Below are 18,136 nucleotides of genomic sequence, written 5' to 3'. Positions count from 1 at the left end.
AGGACACTAATATTATTAACTTTCCCCAAATATTAAATTGGCACAGAAAATCTTAAGGGAACTCTCCTATGGAAAAACCACTGATCTTTAACAAAACGTAAGAAGATTCTGAGCCACCAGATTTTATTCAGGTAGGCGTTTTGGTTTACTAGTGGTTGGCCAAGTGTTGCTCTGATTATAATCAGAGTGAGTGACAAAAAATGTTTATACTGCTATCCCCTTTTCTTGTAATGGACTGGTGGCTGTGGTGAAGGAAAAGAGATATTTTCCAAGAGTCACTAAGTTCCCATTGCTTCACAAATCAGCATTTTCCCAAGAAAATAAACATATGGTTCTTATATTTTCTAGTCAGCTCACAGGAGTATATTTAAGCAATCATGTAGCTGCAATAGTAAAATATATTCAGTTTAACTAAAATATCCCAGTAATTATTTTAATTAATATTAAATAGATAAACTGAAAAAGAATGAAATTCATAATTAAATGCTTTTGCAAAATAAAGGCTTCTGTAACATAAGCCACTGTAACCCAATCTAAATTCACTGCTGTGAATTATTAAAATTACACACATATACAGAGAATATTCCATTACTAGTAAAAAATTTTTCCCTACTAGTTCAGATCCCTTAAACTGAAGCTCAAGGAATAGAGATCTGGGAATGGAATCAGGACAATCAAGGTCTTCAAAAACAAGAAATTTTAAAGAGGACAAACACCTAATGTTCTTTGAGTCTCAGAATCATTTTTATATGAGTTACTTCTAAGTGCCTATAATGATGAGAGGATGGTAACAGCAAACGTACTAAAACTTACTTGGAGCCAGGCACTGTGATTAGCACTTTACATAGGTTAATTCATTTAATCCTGACAGCAGTCCTTGAAGTACATACTATTATTAGATGCATTTAATGGATAAGAAAAGTAAGGCCCCGCTAGGTTGAGTAATTTGTGCCTAAAGTGCTTTAACTATTAAGTGCTTAACTAATAAGATGGCAGAGAAAGGGGCTAGACGCCTTCTAAATCGATACCCATAACCAACATATTGCTGGGTAGGGTTAAGGCCAGGAGAAGCAACAACCGATTCCCAATAACAGTACAATGGGGAAGTAATGACTATTACTTAACTACATCAGGAAACAGTACTTTACATCAGGCTTCCCTTTTACCCTAACATGGACCTCACTGTCTTGCAAACCTTGGTGCTGGGACACTGAACACTCATCAGAAAACTCACAGAAAGGAGGTGATGCTATCAACATGGCTCAAGAAAGTAAGCAAGGATTCAGCAAGCTATTTTTTTTCCTTCACCAATAAATATCGCATCTCTGATCCACATGACTGCTTCAATTCTTCATATACAGATGGGGAGGGACAAGGACTGGACTTCTACCATGGTAGGGAAGTCAGACGAGGGATCTAGGAAGTAGTTCATAAAGTTCCTGATACCACTTCAATGTCTACCCAATAGAGCTCATTATGCCACCAAACTGGTGAGAGGCCATAACTTTCCTGAGCACCAGAGGCTTTTTTAAGGTTTTAGAAAATGTTTGGTGGGTAAAAGTTTTCTTTAAAAAAAAAACAAAACTCTTATAGACTAAGTGCTGGTTCCCAAACAAGCAGATGAAAAACACTGGAGGAAGTGACAGACTATTAAAATAAAAAGGAATAAGCAATGATGAATGTGAAAAGAAAATCCATTACTAGAGAGTTCTTAATATATTTAGAGAAAATTATCATAAATGAAAAGCACAGTCATAAGCAGAAAGCATAAATATACATGTCACTAATAACTAAGAAGTACATAATTGTGGGAAGAAATGAACAAGAGTCATCTACCATAGAGAAAGAAGCAGCTGCTTGTTCCAGTAATCCCACAAGTCCTGACTCAGTAAAGTACTTTCCAGAGCAGATACCTTCTTCATCTGGAGATACCACGTCATCTGAGACTGCAGATTCTTCTAAAACATTAGAGGAAATATTCTAGGAGGAAAAAAATGTTTAGGTTTGTGAAATGGAATTAATTTATTAACATGAATGATATATATGAAGTAATTGAAGATGAAATACAGCTATAGGCTTATTAAAAAAAGGGGGGGTAGTCAATGCAAAGCTAACAGACAAATCTCCAAAAACTTCTTGTATTGTGAAGATGACAATAAAATGTAACACCACTGCTATCTAACTTTTCCATTAATAAAAAGTTATAAGAAAATTTTTAAAAATCATGGGCTAAGGAAAATTGTAATATGACATAGAACACCTAAAGTGACTTAAACAGTGTTTATTTTTAATTTAATTGATGTTGTTAAAACTCCCTATCAGGGAAACTGAGATACAAAAATGGTCTCAAGGGTTGCCTGCTGCTGCTGCGGCTGCTCCTAAGTCGCTTTAGTCATGTCTGACTCTGTGCGACCCCATAGATGGCAGCCCACCAGGCCCCGCCGTCCCTGGGATTCTCCAGGCAAGAACACTGGAGTGGGTGGCCATTTCCTTCTCCAATGCACGAAAGTGAAAAGTGAAAGTGAAGTGGCTCAGTCGTGTCCGACTCTCAGCGACCACATGGACTGCAGCCTACCAGGCTCCTCCGTCCATGGGATTTTCCAGGCAAGAGTACTGGAGTGGGTTGCCATTGCCTTCTCCCAAGGGTTGCCTTCTAAGTCGCTTCAGTCGTGTCCGACCCTGTGCGACCCCATAGACGGCAGCCCAACAGGCTCCCCCGTCCCTGGGAGTCTCCTGGCAAGAACACTGGAGTGGGTTGCCATTTCCTTCTCCAATGCATGAAAGTGAAAAGTGAAGTCGCTCAGTCGTGTCTCACTCCCAGTGACTCCATGGACTGCAGCCTACCAGGCTCCTCCGTCCATGGGATTTTCCAGGCAAGAGTACCAGAGTTGGGTGCCATTGCCAAGGGTTGCCTAACATACATCAAATTAATGAAAACACTCAGGTATAATAAAAAGCCCTCTTATCCAACGAGATTGGGATCTGTCATTACTTCTGAAAAGGAAATGATACATACATACCTTAAATATTTTATTTGAACCTAGATAGTCACACATTTGTCAATTTCTTGAAGTAGATCTAAGGCCTTTTCTTTGTGCATGGGTCTCAAGATCAGAGTTCCATGTAATCTCTTTTGACTAAATACCCACAGTGTAACCTCCATTTAAGATTTTCAATTTTGGTTTCTTTAGAGTAAAAACTTGAACTTAAGAGATTATCAAATTATCCTAGATTTCTTGGAGATTTTCCCTCAATCTTTTTCTATTTGTCTTGATCTCTTTGCAAAATATTCAGCTTATTAATAATTTTCATGGAAACAATAACTCACTTTCTTTTTGTATGTTGATTTATCAGAGAACATAATATTTAAATAATTTTTATAACTTCCCATAACTGGAATTAAGAGGCTTTCAAGAAAAGAAAAGCATAATTGACTCTTGGTAGACAAAGAATTCAGCCAGTGGGTCAGAGGTATGTAGCCCTACTAGAGCATAAACTATCATCTCTGAGTCATATCTTAGCATATTTTATATAAGCATAAATTATGGAGAATGCTGGTTTACCTGGTATTTTAATTAAAAGCCAATGAAGAGTGTCCACTATCCTGATTTTCAATATTTTGAATGTATTTCATAGATGCTATGAAGTCCATAGCATGCTATGGACCATGCTATGAAGGCAAAGAGAATAAATATACTTTACACAGCACTGATAATGTACAGGTAAGAAAACATGGAAGAGAATTAACAAGAAATACTCTTTAAAAACATATTAATGAAAGTGATAGTGAAATATTAATTCTTCTTGTGAAGCATCACTTTCAGTCTGTGCTTTCATTATAAGCTAAATGAATATAAACAGCAGTGAGAAAAGTTAAATCCAAAAAAGGACATACCTTGATTAAGGCAGATTCCTACCTGAAATGTTACACATCCCACGGGAAGATACTTCCGGTCCTCCAACATGCTCAGATATTCAGCGACAAGCGCTGCTGAGTGAACGAGGCACTGGGCAGCTTCAGCGTGATTGCTGCGCTCCGAGTGTTTGCCAGCCATGTTCTGCAACCAGGTCAGCCGCAGATCTGGAGAGGTCTGGTAGCCCTTGGCAATTCTAGTTACAACAGAAATTCTCAATTAGCATTTGCTTCCTAATCTGGAAGGGAGTTCTAATTGCTTGTTTAGTGTGTAGGCTTCTATTACTGAACACAACCTATCAAGACAAGTTTTTGGGTGGTATGAACATGCTTTTGAGTGTGCTTAGAGAAATAATTGTGGGCCCATGGAATGGTGAGTATCAGGTTTTTTTTGCAGGGGTAGGGGAAGCTTAAAAAAAAAAGATATTTTATATGAAAATCTGCCCTTTAAGGAAACAATCAGTAATGGAACATTTAGGAATTTACATGTTTATTATGGGGCTCTAAATAAGTTTTATATTCAAGGAAAAAATTTATAAAAGATTCTTTCCTTGTATCATCTTAATTTTAAAGGAAATATTTTATTCTTGTCTTTAAGAAACTCCAAAACTGTAAAAAATGAAGGTCAAATGGCAAAGAAAAAGTCAAGCTTTACTTATATCTTTGAAGATACAATAGGAATTACAAAATTCTAAAAATACCCAATAAAAGGAAAGTTATGAAAGAAACCTAGATAGCATATTCAAAAGCAGAGACATTACTTTGCCAACAAAGGTTCGTCTAGTCAAGGCTATGGTTTTTCCTGTGGTCATGTATGGATGTGAGAGTTGGACTGTGAAGAAGGCTGAGCGTCAAAGAATTGATGCTTTTGAACTGTGGTGTTGGAGAAGACTCTTGAGAGTCCCTTGGACTGCAAGGAGATCCAACCAGTCCATTCTGAAGGAGATCAGCCCTGGGATGTCTTTGGAAGGAATGATGCTAAAGCTGAAACTCCAGTACTTTGGCCACCTCATGCCAAGAGTTGACTCATTGGAAAAGACTCTGGTGCTGGGAGGGATTGGGGACAGGAGGAGAAGGGGACGACAGAGGATGAGATGGCTGGATGGCATCACTGACTTGATGGATGTGAGTCTGAGTGAACTCCGGGTGTTGGTGATGGACAGGGAGGCCTGGCGTGCTGCGATTCATGGGGTTGCAAAGAGTCAGACATGACTGAGTGACTGATCTGATCTGATAGGCAAAAACCATGTCTAACATTAGTAAAATTAATGTTGTAATAAAGTATTAATACACTATGTTTTCTTCTTAAAGAACTAATTTTTACATTTAAAACGTGGGTCTTCAGCCTTCGTAGGAACTCTAGGGCCCAGGATGCCAAGGTCTTAACTATGTCATTATTTTAAAAATCTTGTTTTTGATAATCAACAAATACACTGAACAATTATTCATAATTCTTAAAAGAAGTGTCATAGGGGATCTGATAAAGCACATTTTGATTTTTTAATTACCATTACCATGCCTTGCTAAGTCGCTTCAGTCATGTCTGACTCTTTGCATCCCATGGACCATAGCCTGCCAGGCTCCTCTGTCCATGGGATTCCCCAGGCAAGAATATACTGGAGGGGTTTTAATTACCGTTAGAAAATGACAAATAATTTTTGTATTCTTGTAAACTCATGTTTTCTGTGTATCATATTAACTTAAGCCCCATTATACAAGACATAGGGCTTCCCAGGTGGCTCAGTGGTAAAAAGTCCATCTGCTATTGCAGGAGATGTGGGTTTGATCCCTGGGTCAGGAATTTAACTTGGAAACGGAAATGGCAGCCCACTCCAGTATTCTTGCCTGGAAAATCCCATGGACAGAGGAGCCTGCTGGGCTACAGTGCATGGGGTCAAAAAAGAGGTGGACACAGCTAAGCAGCTAAAAACAATACAAGGTATAAGTGAATTAAACAAATGCTACCTGTACATTAGATCAATTAACATTTCAGGATCCTCCTGGTGTTCCTTCATTTTAACAGTATCAGAAAGGATCATATGGAGATTAAAAACCAAATCTTGAACCTGTAGCAGAGAATTACATGAAAAACATTCTTCAGCTGTCATTTATTCACAACCATTAAATTAGTTTGGAAGATATTTCAGATTTGAAATCTAAAGCTTTCAAAACAAACAATTTTGATGAAGTTTTTTAGAGTGTGGGTATGCTGAAGTAAGATGGGCAAGGAGTAAATTTTACACAAATTCATCAGCAAACTATTTTTTCACTTCTCTCACCCAGAAACAAGTAGAACTACTAGTAGAAATAAAAAACATATACGGATATAAAGAATACAAAACAAAATTCTTTCTGATTTTCAGATTTTCTCAAAAGGTAGTTTCTATAAACTTAGTTTTTGAGGCAAACTACTGTTTCACAAATCAGTGGGAACACTTTCATCATAAAGTTTTTTGTTTATCCATACTGACTAAGTCTAGTGTTCTTTCTGGTACAAATTCACAGAATTAAACACCAAAAATATTAACCATTATGAGAAGGAAGGGTGGCTTATTAAAACAGAGATTCAGTCCTATCTATGACACATACGGATCTAAAGAAAAATATAGGTTCTGCCAGGAAAAACTAAAGTTTGATTTAACAATTTGGGAAATGCCTATTTACAATTCCTATTTCAGTTCATGCTGTAAAAAGTAGCATTTCTGACCTGATCAGGAAATGTTGTTTCCCTCAATTCCAAATCTTCTTCAGCATATGTCAGTATAGTCTTTAAAGAACGTCTTAAGAATTCTTCATTAAAATTCTGAGATGTGCCCACCAAGGAAGACAGTGACATGGTTACCTGCATTTTAACCCTGGCGAAATTCTGTAACAGAGAAATTGCCAGGCAAATATTTAATAAAGGAAAGCTTAAAGGGGAAGTGTCTATTTTTTTTAACTTCCTATAAAGAAAAAGTTAGTATAAAACATCATTCTAGGAAAAATATTTTTGAAAAAGTAATGAAATGACCTGCCTCTTGAGAAATCTGTATGCAGGTCAGGAAGCAACAGTTAGAACTGGACATGGAACAACAGACTGGTTCCAAATAGGAAAAGGAATACGTCAAGGCTGTATATTGTCACCCTGCTTATTTAACTTATATGCAGAGTACATCATGAGAAATGCTGGACTAGAAGAAACCCAAGCTGGAATCAAGATTGCCAGGAGAAATTCAATAACCTCAGATATGCAGATGACACCACCCTTATGGCAGAAAGTGAAGAAGAACTAAAGAGCCTCTTGATGAAAGTGAAAGTGGAGAGTGAGAAAGTTGGCTTAAAGCTCAACATTCACAAAACGAAGATCATGGCATCTGGTCCCATCACTTCATGGGAAATAGATGGGGAAACAGTGGAAACAGTGTCAGACTTTATTTTTCTGGGCTCCAAAATCACTGCAGATGGTGACTGCAGCCATGAAATTAAAAGACACTTACTCCTTGGAAGGAAAGTTATGACCAACCTAGATAGCATATTGAAAAGCAGAGACATTACTTTGCCAACAAAGGTCCATCTAGTCAAGGCTATGGTTTTTTCTGTGGTCATGTATGGATGTGAGAGTTGGACTGTGAAGAAGGCTGAGCACTGAAGAACTGATGCTTTTGAACTGTGGTGTTGGAGAAGACTCTTGAGAGTCCCTTGGACTGCGGGGACATCCAACCAGTCCATTCTGAAGGAGATCAGCCCTGGGATTTCTTTGGAAGGAATGATGCTAAAGCTGAAACTCCAGTACTTTGGCCACCTCATGCCAAGAGTTGACTCACTGGAAAAGACTCTGATGCTGGAAGGGATTGGGGGCAGGAGGAGAAGGGGATGACAGAGGATGAGATGGCGGGATAGCATCACTGACTCGATGGATGTGAGTCTGAGTGAACTCCGGGAGTTGGTGATGGACAGGGAGGCCTGGCATGCTGTGATTCATGGGGTCACAAAGAGTTGGACATGACTGAGCAACTGAACTGAACTGAACTGAATGAAATGTGTAATACTGAAATCCTGTTTTTAAATGGACATTAAGCTTAGAATCTTCCTGTGATAACAGCCTACAAAACAAGGTTGAAAAAAAAATTGTGGGTTAGACTTGAATTAGAAGTTGTGCCTAGACTTTACATTGACCTTCTATGTTGCTGCTGCTGCTACTGCTAAGTCGCTTCAGTTGTGTCCGACTCTGTGCAACCCCGTAGATGGCAGCCCACCAGGCTCCCCCGTCCCTGGGATTCTCTAGGCAAGAACACTGGAGTGGGTTGCCATTTCCTTCTCCAATGCATGAAAGTGAAAAGTGAAAGTGAAGTGGCTCAGTCGTGTCCGACTCTCAGCGACCCCATGGACTGCAGCCCACCAGGCTCCTCCGTCCATTGGATTTTCCAGGCAAGAGTACTGGAGTGGGGTGCCATCGCCTTCTCCGACCTTCTATGAGGTATATGTTATTAACAATAACACCATTTTTACAGATGACGTTAAAGAACTTGACCAACATCACAAAATTCTTAAGTGTCAGATGTGGTCACTACACTCTACCTGATTTAATTATGTCCACTGTTATGATAAAAGTATAACTTAAGTCATATCCTGTACAAAGTAACGTAAAGGTATATTCTTTGGAATGATGACTGTAAGAGTTTACATTCTTCCTTTTTTAGTGTAAATTCATTTCCATTTCACCATTCCCCAGTATGAAACCACTTTTAAGAGGTTATCAGTGACAACCTTTGTTGTTGTTCAGTCCCTAAGTGGTGTCCACCTCTTTGCAACCCCAAGAACTGCAGCATGACAGGCTTTCCTGTCCTTCATTATCTCCTGGAGCTTGCTCAAACTCATGTCAATTGAGTTAGGGAGTGATGCCCTCCAACCATCTCATCCTCTGTCATCCCTTTCTCCCCCTGCCTAAAATCTTTCCCAGAATCAGGGTCTCTTTCAATGAGTTGGCTCTTCCCATCAGGTGGCCAAACTATTGGAGCTTCAGGTTCAATTTCTCCAGCACCACAGCTCGAAGACATCAATTCCTCAGCATTCAGCCTTCTTTATTGTCCACCTCTCACATCTGTACATGACTACTGGAAAAACCATAGCTTTGACTATATGGACCTTTCCAGGCAAAGAAATGGCTCTGCTTTTTAATAGGCTGTCTAGGTTTGACATTACTTTTCTTCCAAGGAGCAAGTATCTTTTAATTTTGAGGCTGCACTCACCACCCACAGTGATTTGGAGCCCAAGAAAATGAAGTCTGTCCTATTGATTAAATAAATGGTGCTACTATTGCAGTCAGTCACACAGGCCCCAAACCAGGAGTCATTCCATAGCCATTCTGCCCATTCATTACTCATACTATAAACTCAATCTACATCATCTAATCTGTGTCAATCTGTTCTTTCTCCATTCTCAATGCCATTGCTTTACTTTATGCCCTTATCATTTCTTACCTGGATTACTCCAATAACTTCCTAAGCAATCTTTCTTTTTCCTTACCCCCTAAGTAGCATCAGGGAAATTTTTGTAAAATGTAAATCTGAATGTACATTTCAGCCTTCTTCTTAAAATACTTTAATGGCTGCTCACAGCTTTTATTTTATCACAGCAGATAAAATTCATGTATTTGACCAAATAAACCTGCCAAACTACATGGTTGGAACTGAGTACAGTGATAAACAGGTATCTGTCCTATGACAGCTTAGTCTAAACATTTCAATTACAATTTTATCTTTTATTACTCTCTCTTTGAGCCATAATAATTAAGAAGCGCTAAAAAAGTTTCCTTCTCTGTTTGCCTGTTTCCTTCTCTCGTCTCAATGCCTTTCAAATTACATACATGCCGTTTTTGTTACCTAAAAAGTCTACCCACTACTTCTCTATCTGCATGGGCAATTCTTCATCCTTAGTTCAAGCATCTCCTCTTTCTGAAACCCTCCTTGAGAGCTCTTTTTCTCTGTGCTTATATAGTCCCCTGTGCTTACCTCTCAGTGTATCAACAGCAAATACATACTGAACATTTGCTCAGAGCCAGTTACTGATATAATAAGTGTGTTACCTAATATTAATTTATATAATCCTCACCAAACCATCTAAAGTAGGTTCTTACTATTACTAGCTGAACATTACCTGTTCATCTCCTACCCTAGTAGATGCCAAGCTATTTTAAAATAAGTTTCCTTTTATCTATGTTTGCCTGATGCCTACCACAGTACCTAGAACACAATTCAATACATCTCTTGAATATACAATCTGTATAAAATCGTGTCAGGTATAAATCACCTATTCCTTTTTAGAGGTACTACATGACATTGACCGGAGAAGGCAATGGCACCCCACTCCGGTACTCTTGCCTGGAAAATCCCATGGATGGAGGAGCCTGGTGGACTACAGTCCATGGGGTCGCTAGGAATGGATACGACTGAGCAACTTTCACTTTCACTTTTCACTTTCATGCACTGGAGAAGGAAATGGCAACCCACTCCAGTGTTCTTGCCTGGAGAATCCCAGGGACAGGGGAGCCTGGTGGGCTGCCGTCTACGGGGTCACACAGAATCGGACACGACTGAAGTGACTTAGCAGCAGCAGCACATGACATTAACATGATAAATTATCCATTTTTAATCCTCCTGTATTAATATAAAGCTTTCCTAAAATAACGGAGGAAAGCTCCAAGTGTAGTCAAATTTTAGGGACTCATCTCCAAAACTAAATAAGATCTATAAAGTAACTAGATTCTTTGTTCTGAATTAGGAGAGAAGACTTGGCTTCCAGTAAAAACAGGACAGTGTGAGATAGCAAGTTCCTATTCTTCTGCATTTCATATAAAAATAAAAGACGAATAGAAAAAAAAGTTCATAAACTCTATTTCAGCAAAATGAGGAGACTGATATAATCTACACAGTATAAAAATGCATAATGGCTGCTAAGACAAGCTAAACAGGAAGCAGCTTCAATGGAAGGTAAGGAGGGGATAGCAAATAGTGAGGAATCCTAGGGTGCAGATATAAGAAATAATGGGAAAAACACTTCTTTTAAATTTAAATAAGAAACTCACTTTGAAGTGATAAAACTATCTGTCTTGAGGAAAAACCAACCAAAAAATCTCATAGGGCTGGACAGAAATAGACTGTCCTACAAATACCTAGGCCAATATAAACTGCTTCATTCTATGCTGAGTAACAAAAAGGTAAAGAAGATCAGTGAAATACCAGATAAAGAATACTTAATAGGAAAATGTGGTCATGAAACAGATGAAAATTCTAATTAAAATATTTTACTTTGAATTATAAAAAATTTATGAAGCCATTAACTTTAGGAAGGAAAAAAAAAACAGAAATATAAGGACTCAAGGGAAGCCACTGTGGTAGATAAGAACCAATACCCACTAGGCTGGTGACAATACTGCCTCCACTAAGAATGTATGATTAAAGAAATAGAGGACTGAAGGTACTACATAATTATAAAGGTAACCACTAAAGCAGTATAAACTTTAAGGCGAACTTACTATGTACAAGATGAAAATAACCAACAAATTTTTTAAGGAGAGGAGTGGGGAAGCATAACAGAATAATACAACACAAATGCAGGATATAGCTGATATAATAACAAGTATGAAAGGTTTAATTCAACTTAGAAACTGAATTACAAAGCAAAACCCAACTCTATGTTGTAGATGAGACACACATTTAAAATAAAGTGATTCAAAAAAGTGAAAAAGAAAGGACAGGCAAAGATAACCTGAGCCACATTCAAATTAGAAGGAAAGTAGAGGTCAATACTACACAAGGCAGAAGTCAGGTCAAAAATATAAAAATTTTAAATTAAGCCATCTCAGAGTCTTTTTCAATTCTAAAGGGAATAATTCATAGTAAGATACAATTGTTACGAATAGTAGTTATCAATATACCAAACAGTTACGAATATCACTTTACCAAATAAGACCAAAAGGAGAAATAGACAATATGTAGGCTTTAAATCATCTCCTTTAGTCAACCAAAGAGACGAAAATAAAGTACCCCTTCTTTTTAAATGCTTGTGTAACACATTTATAAAAACATTTTATGTTTGAATACACAAACACACACATCCACAGTACCAAAATGGAGACATATTAATTGTACTATGATCACTCTGCAGTAAAACTAAAAATTACTGGGAATTCCCTGGCAGTCCAATGGTTAGGACTCCACGCTTTCACTACTGAGGGCCTGGGTTCAAGCTTGGTTGGGAACTAAGATCCTGCAAGCCACAGGATAGCCAGAAAACAAACAAAAACCAAAAATTATCATCAAAACTTTTAAACTCTGTAAGGAAATCAAACCAGTAAATCTCAAAGGAAATCAATCCTGAATATTCATTGGAAGGACTGATGCTGAAGCTGAAGCTCCAATACTCTGGCCACCTGATGCGAAGAGCTGACTCATTAGAGAAGACCCTGATGGTGGGAGAAATTGAAGGCAGGAGGAGAACGGGATGACAGAGGAAGAGGTGGTTTGATGGCATCATCGACTCAATGAACACCAGTTTGAGCAAGCTCCGGGAGGTGGTGAAGGACAGGGAAGCCTGGTCCATGGGGTCGCAAAGAGTAGGACATTACTGAGCAACTAAACATCATCATCATCAAAACTTTAAAACTTCAGGTTAAAATGAAAATACAAACTGAAATTACAAAATATGTATTGAATAGAAACCAAGAATACTAAAAATACTAGGTATTAGAACCAATGAGACATCAAAAGAGCACAATGCAATATTCTAGACCTTAAATAATTACATGAGTAAGAATAAAGGAACTAAACATTAGACTCAGAAAGCTAGGAAAAATACAACACATAAATCTATAATCAAATAAAAAACCATAAATGAAGACATGGAATTCTTCTAAGACTGGCATATAATCATGAAATACTGAGCAAAGATGTTTAAACTTAATTTTTCTTATTACTTTCACTTCACTTAATGATAATAATTACAATTTATAGTCGCTCAACATACACTTGTAGTTTAAATCTGTACTATTATATGTTATTCTTAGTATACAAAATAAAACTGGAGATTTGGATTTTTATGTTATCCCCAGATTGAGAAAAAGAAATAGTCTTAAGATTAGACTCAAAATGCTATCATCTCCCTAAACCCACTTAATAGATACCTACAGAAGTTATAGTTCATTATGAATCCAAAGATACAATCCTACAATGAAACACTTACATTGCCAATCTCAAAGTTCTGTCTCATAAGCAGGTAAAGGGAGGCACTAGCATGTGACCGTATGGTACTGATGCTGCTGCTACAGTGCCGTAGAAGCCGGAGGCAGAGGTCAGCACACTGCTCTGTTTCTTCTTCAAACAAGAGCTCAGGGAACTGGAAAGAAACAATACCACCACTGAATTTAGGTAGCAGGAGCTTCACATATATGTTAATATAACCTGATGAAGAGATTTGTTAGTTTAGCCCAGGAACTGAAAGCATGTTTAAGAGAGAATATTTGCTGCTGGTTAATAAAATGGACCAGAGAACTAGACAGACTGGGTTCGAATATGGACTATGTTAGTACTGTGACCTTGGACAGGTTTTCTCTTCCATAAAATGGGCCTAATAATACTACCTATGTGGGACTGTAAGACTACCTTAGATTAGATAATGTGAATAAAACACGTACTATAGTAACACACAATAAGTCAATGATAAAATTTTTTATTAATTTTTATTGAAATATAGTTGCTTTACAATATTGTTAGTTTTTTGCTGCACAGCGTGAAATGTTCTTACTATTACAAAATGGTATATGTTATCTTCACTGGCTAAGTTTCATCTTATAAGATGACTAAGATGAAATAGATACCTTCAAGATTAAGAATGTAGATTTTCAGAGGAATACAAACATAGGAAATAAATATTTGAAGTAGTTAAACAAACAAAACAAGTACTTTTCTTTCCATTTACCTAGGATAAGCTAATTTCAATGGACTGAACAACTGACACACTAATTCTTGATAATTCACATCAATAAGAAATAGATAAGATGAACACACAAAAAGCCCAATATTTAAAACAGGCTATTAATTTCAGGCCCTTCTCCACATCAGAACCACTCTTTGTTTTTTTTTCAATCCAGAAAACAGGTTAAAGGTAGTCCAAATAAGAAAGAAATAAACAGTAGAGGAAAGGCGAAGAAGAATCAAGTCTTAGGTTATTACTAAAATTTTATCTATAAATATATTTAAGATAGAATCAATGAATGCATCAAGTGATCGTAGACAATGTTAGTAAAGAAAGGTCTGACAAGACAGCAGGCACAAAAATAACCCACCTTGGAAACCAGGGCTCTCTGGGTGGCAAAACAGTGCTGCAGATACACTGCACTTTGGTTACAGGCCATGCTGTGCAGAAGCACTTTTAGCACCCCACCAAGGATGCTCTCTTTGGATTCTGTTACAGAGACTGTCTGCAATTGTAAAGCAGAGATGTTAACTGTGATCTGGTTAGAGATAGAACATGTAAAAATTAACACATAAAAATTTTAATAGGAAAAAGATAATGTAAGATCTACAAGCTCCTTAAGGAAAAGAAGCTGCAAGGGATTTTGATAAGAAAAGGGGAATCTAGAATTTAAATGAGAAAAAAAGAAGAGCAAGAACATAACTTTTAGGATCTACTGATATGCAAATATAATTATATGGTTCAATAAATACTTTTCCCCAACCCTAACTTACCAAATCTATACTAGTTTAAATTCCTCTAATTAGTGTTTTTACCTGAACAACAATCTCTAATGTATCCAAAATGATTAGATTTGCTTCAGTAGCCAGATTGCCATCAATCAGTGCTTCGTGTTCAATCTCTGCTCTTGACCTAAAACAAAAGATTAGAAAAAATTATATTTTATCTTTTAGAAAATCCAATAGATCTGAAATTCACAAAATACTTAAAGATGCACATAAATTTAAAAAAACCTTGGAATCATTTTTCTTTTTCAGGGGGAGAGTTTTTCCAATAGTTGCCAAAGTGCAAAGTTATTAAGTGACTAAGGAAAAATATTCTGCATGTTTAAAAATGTTTTGTTTTAATCTACATTTGTCAAACATGCCAATACAGACTTTCTCACCCCGTTACAGTACTACAGTGCCACTAAAGGCATAAACACTTAGCTTTCAGAGCGAGTTACAGCAAACACAGGAAAACATTGTTGTGTTCTACACGGCACAGACACTAGGTGGTGCTATATAGGCTTGTATTTAGGGCTGCTTCCATGTAAGGCAGTACCCGAAATGTTTAGTACTCATGTTACCATTGCAAGGATTTTCAACATATTTATTTAGGATAACAGAACTTTCATAAAAATAAAGTTTTGTCTAATTTTCCCAAATTTCTGATACAAAAGTTTTAATACGGAAAATGAGTAACTCTTCAGTGAGATTCTGGATGGAATTACTCATTAGAAATAAAACTTGATGTAATAAACTGGTTTACTTGAATACTAATATTTACAAAAGTATTATTTAATTAAAATTTAATGACTATATACGATTTATGAGTAAAGTTGACATTGCAATCACAATGCATATATGGAAACTACATCCAAATAGACCAAAAAATATATATATAAATCAAAGCAAAAATACAAGGACACATTAAATACTAACTTTTCAAAGTTAGCTATTAATTAAAGTCTGAATCTTTATTACTACCACTAAAGAGAACAGTTTATGAATTTATATTGTATAAATTTAAGGAGAAAATACAACATTAGAATTAAATTGGAAAAGAAATATAATGTTCAAACTTAAAATTCCAGTGAGATTTTGTGAAGACACATGAAAAACAAGATGTTTAAACCAAAAGAATCAGGAAAATACCAACAAGAAAAAGGAAATGGCTTCCTTAAAACAAAGTAAGATAAGCAGAGAGAACACATAACACAAGTGCAGAAGTAAAGCAATATACTAACAACATAGTATTTCAGTGCTTTGTGATTTTTAAAAAACACAATACATATGGAAAAATAATTAAAGAAATGGACTTGGACAAAAAGACAGAAAAGCAGACATTCAAACTTTAAAAATTTTTAACACAGTTATATACAGCATCTGCTCTGGTCCAAGTATGTGTCTTTCCTGCCAAATTCATACAATGAAAATCTAATGCCTAAGGTAATGGTGTTAGGAGGTGCAGCTTTTGGAAGGTGATTGGAAAATCAAGGCAGAGCCCTCATGAATGAGATTAATGCCTCTATAAAAGAAGCCCCTAGGAACTTCCTTGTCCTTAAACCATAAGGGAAAACAGCAAGAAGCCTATAAACCCAGAAAAGGGCCTTCACCAGATACTGAATCTGTTGGTGTAATGATCTTGAACTCCCCAGCCTTCAGAACTGTAAGAAATAAATTTCTGTTATTTAAAAGTGACCCAGTGCGTGTTATTTTGTCATAGCAGCCTGAAGAGACTAAGACAGTTTCTGACAATCCTCAACCTATCTATGTGGTACTGATCCTGCTGCTTCTGTCTCTGCTGGCTCCCATAGGGCCTTGCTTCCTGTGTTTTATGATTTTACTGTGGGACAGCTGGTTTCCCTGGTAAAGAATCTGCCTGCCAAGCAGGAAATGTGAGTTCGATCCCTGGGTCAGGAAGATCCCCTGGAGAAGGAAACAGCAACCTTGTATTCTTGCCTAGGGAATTCCTACTTGCCTAGGAAATCCCATAGACAGAGGAGCCTCACAGGATGTAGTCCACAGGGTTGTAAAGAGTCAGACATGACTGAGCTACTGAGCATGTAGGAGAGCTAATATTTCTGAAAGCTTCTCTGTGAGAATCCTCTAAAGTTTGGATGGAAGATGGTTCTCAGGGTGACCAATTTAGGACAGGACTGGGGTGGGGGTCCCTGGGACATTCACAGCTAAAATTAAGAGTACTAGGCAAACCCAAATGAGTTGGTCACTATATTCTCAAAGTTTTAGGGGCCTATCAAGTTACCTGAGGGCCAATTTGAAATTAGAAATTATCAGGAAAAGATTGCAGCCCCCTGACACAATGCCAAGCAATTTTCAAGCCAAGCAATTTTACCTGTGGTTACCTGAGCAGTGAGAAGGGTTTATTTCCAGTTCCCCTTATGAAGATGCAGTCCTTTAGAATCCTGGACTCACGAAAGTGCATTTTAGGTTGTTTTTGGCAATAGAGTGGCCAGTTAGTGTACCTAGTTTGTCTCTATACTGGAAATAGAAGACTTGTAGTGTTTTGTCTTTAACTGTATTTTAAGCTCTAAGAGAGCAAAGATTTTCTAATTTTTTATAATCCTTGAAATATTTAGTTTCAGTGTGACACCTAAAATAGTGACATTTCAAAAACAGTTGCTCAACCCATTTTCCAGGGGGGATTGTTAGGGAAAATAAGGTGACACTGAAATACGTAACCTTTAGCTTTACTATACCATATGAAAAATTCTTCCCCAAAATTGTTTTTAATCCAAAATGGAAAAATTAAATATAACTGTTCTGACTTCTAAAATTTGAATGCCTAATTATATAAAATAACACTGAAAGTAATCGTTTTCCTCTTGCACTTGAAATTCAACAAGCCCATCAAAAAGATAAAATAGGTTTATTACTTGTCAAGCTTCTCGGTGTTTTGACGCCAGTGAGTCATATCCTTTCTCCACCTCAGATTTTCTTGACTTCCAAAGGCACTTCCAGATGGGCTTCTCTCTGTCAAACAAATTTCAAAACTTTCTTTAAAAATGTTATTTCAGTTAGACCGCATTCATGTATATTTGCAACCATATAAGAAACACTACAGGGCTTCCCTGGTGGCTCAGTGGTAAAGAATCCACTTACCAGTGCAGGAGACATGGGTTTGGTTCCTGATCAAGGAAGATCCCACATGCTGCAGAGCAACTAAGCCCGCCACAACTACTGAGCCTGCGCCCTAGAGCCCAGGAGCCGCAGCTACTGAGCCCATGTGCTGCACTACTGAGGGCTACTCGCCCCAGAGCCCACACTCCACGCAAGAAAAGCCAGTGAAATGAGACGCTCACAAACCGCAACTGGAGAGTATCCCCTGCTCACCACAACTAGACAAAAGCCCATGCAGCATCGAAGTGCCCAGAACAGCCATAAATAAATAAATAAAATTTTTAAAAAGAAATACTACATAATGTTAATAATTTTATTAACACAGCCATTTTATCCTCCGTACGAGTGGAAAAATCTGACAATGGTGCTT

At 37.3% G+C, this 18,136-nt stretch overlaps 1 protein-coding gene across 7 annotated transcripts in view; it reads right to left on the bottom strand.

Annotated features, from left to right (window-relative positions):
* DOCK7 (dedicator of cytokinesis 7) overlaps positions 1-18,136 on the bottom strand; it is a 189,822-nt gene that overhangs the window by 27,366 nt on the left and 144,320 nt on the right. For all 7 annotated transcript variants that reach the window (XR_003510343.1, XM_027537048.1, XM_027537051.1 and 4 more), the window contains 8 exons: positions 17,523-17,619; positions 14,680-14,776; positions 14,235-14,369; positions 13,133-13,285; positions 6,621-6,779; positions 5,879-5,979; positions 3,918-4,110; positions 1,837-1,980 (listed from right to left, as the gene is read on the bottom strand). Coding sequence is in view for 6 of the 7 variants with exons in the window: in XM_027537048.1 (XP_027392849.1) it covers positions 1,837-1,980; positions 3,918-4,110; positions 5,879-5,979; positions 6,621-6,779; positions 13,133-13,285; positions 14,235-14,369; positions 14,680-14,776; positions 17,523-17,619 (1,079 nt within the window). In the remaining variant the exon portion in view is untranslated. The remainder of the gene's footprint in view (positions 1-1,836; positions 1,981-3,917; positions 4,111-5,878; positions 5,980-6,620; positions 6,780-13,132; positions 13,286-14,234; positions 14,370-14,679; positions 14,777-17,522; positions 17,620-18,136) is intronic.

This window comes from Bos indicus x Bos taurus, chromosome 3, assembly GCF_003369695.1.
Source record: "Bos indicus x Bos taurus breed Angus x Brahman F1 hybrid chromosome 3, Bos_hybrid_MaternalHap_v2.0, whole genome shotgun sequence".
NCBI lineage: Eukaryota > Metazoa > Chordata > Mammalia > Artiodactyla > Bovidae > Bos > Bos indicus x Bos taurus.
This window is presented reverse-complemented; position numbering and strand designations above follow the sequence as displayed.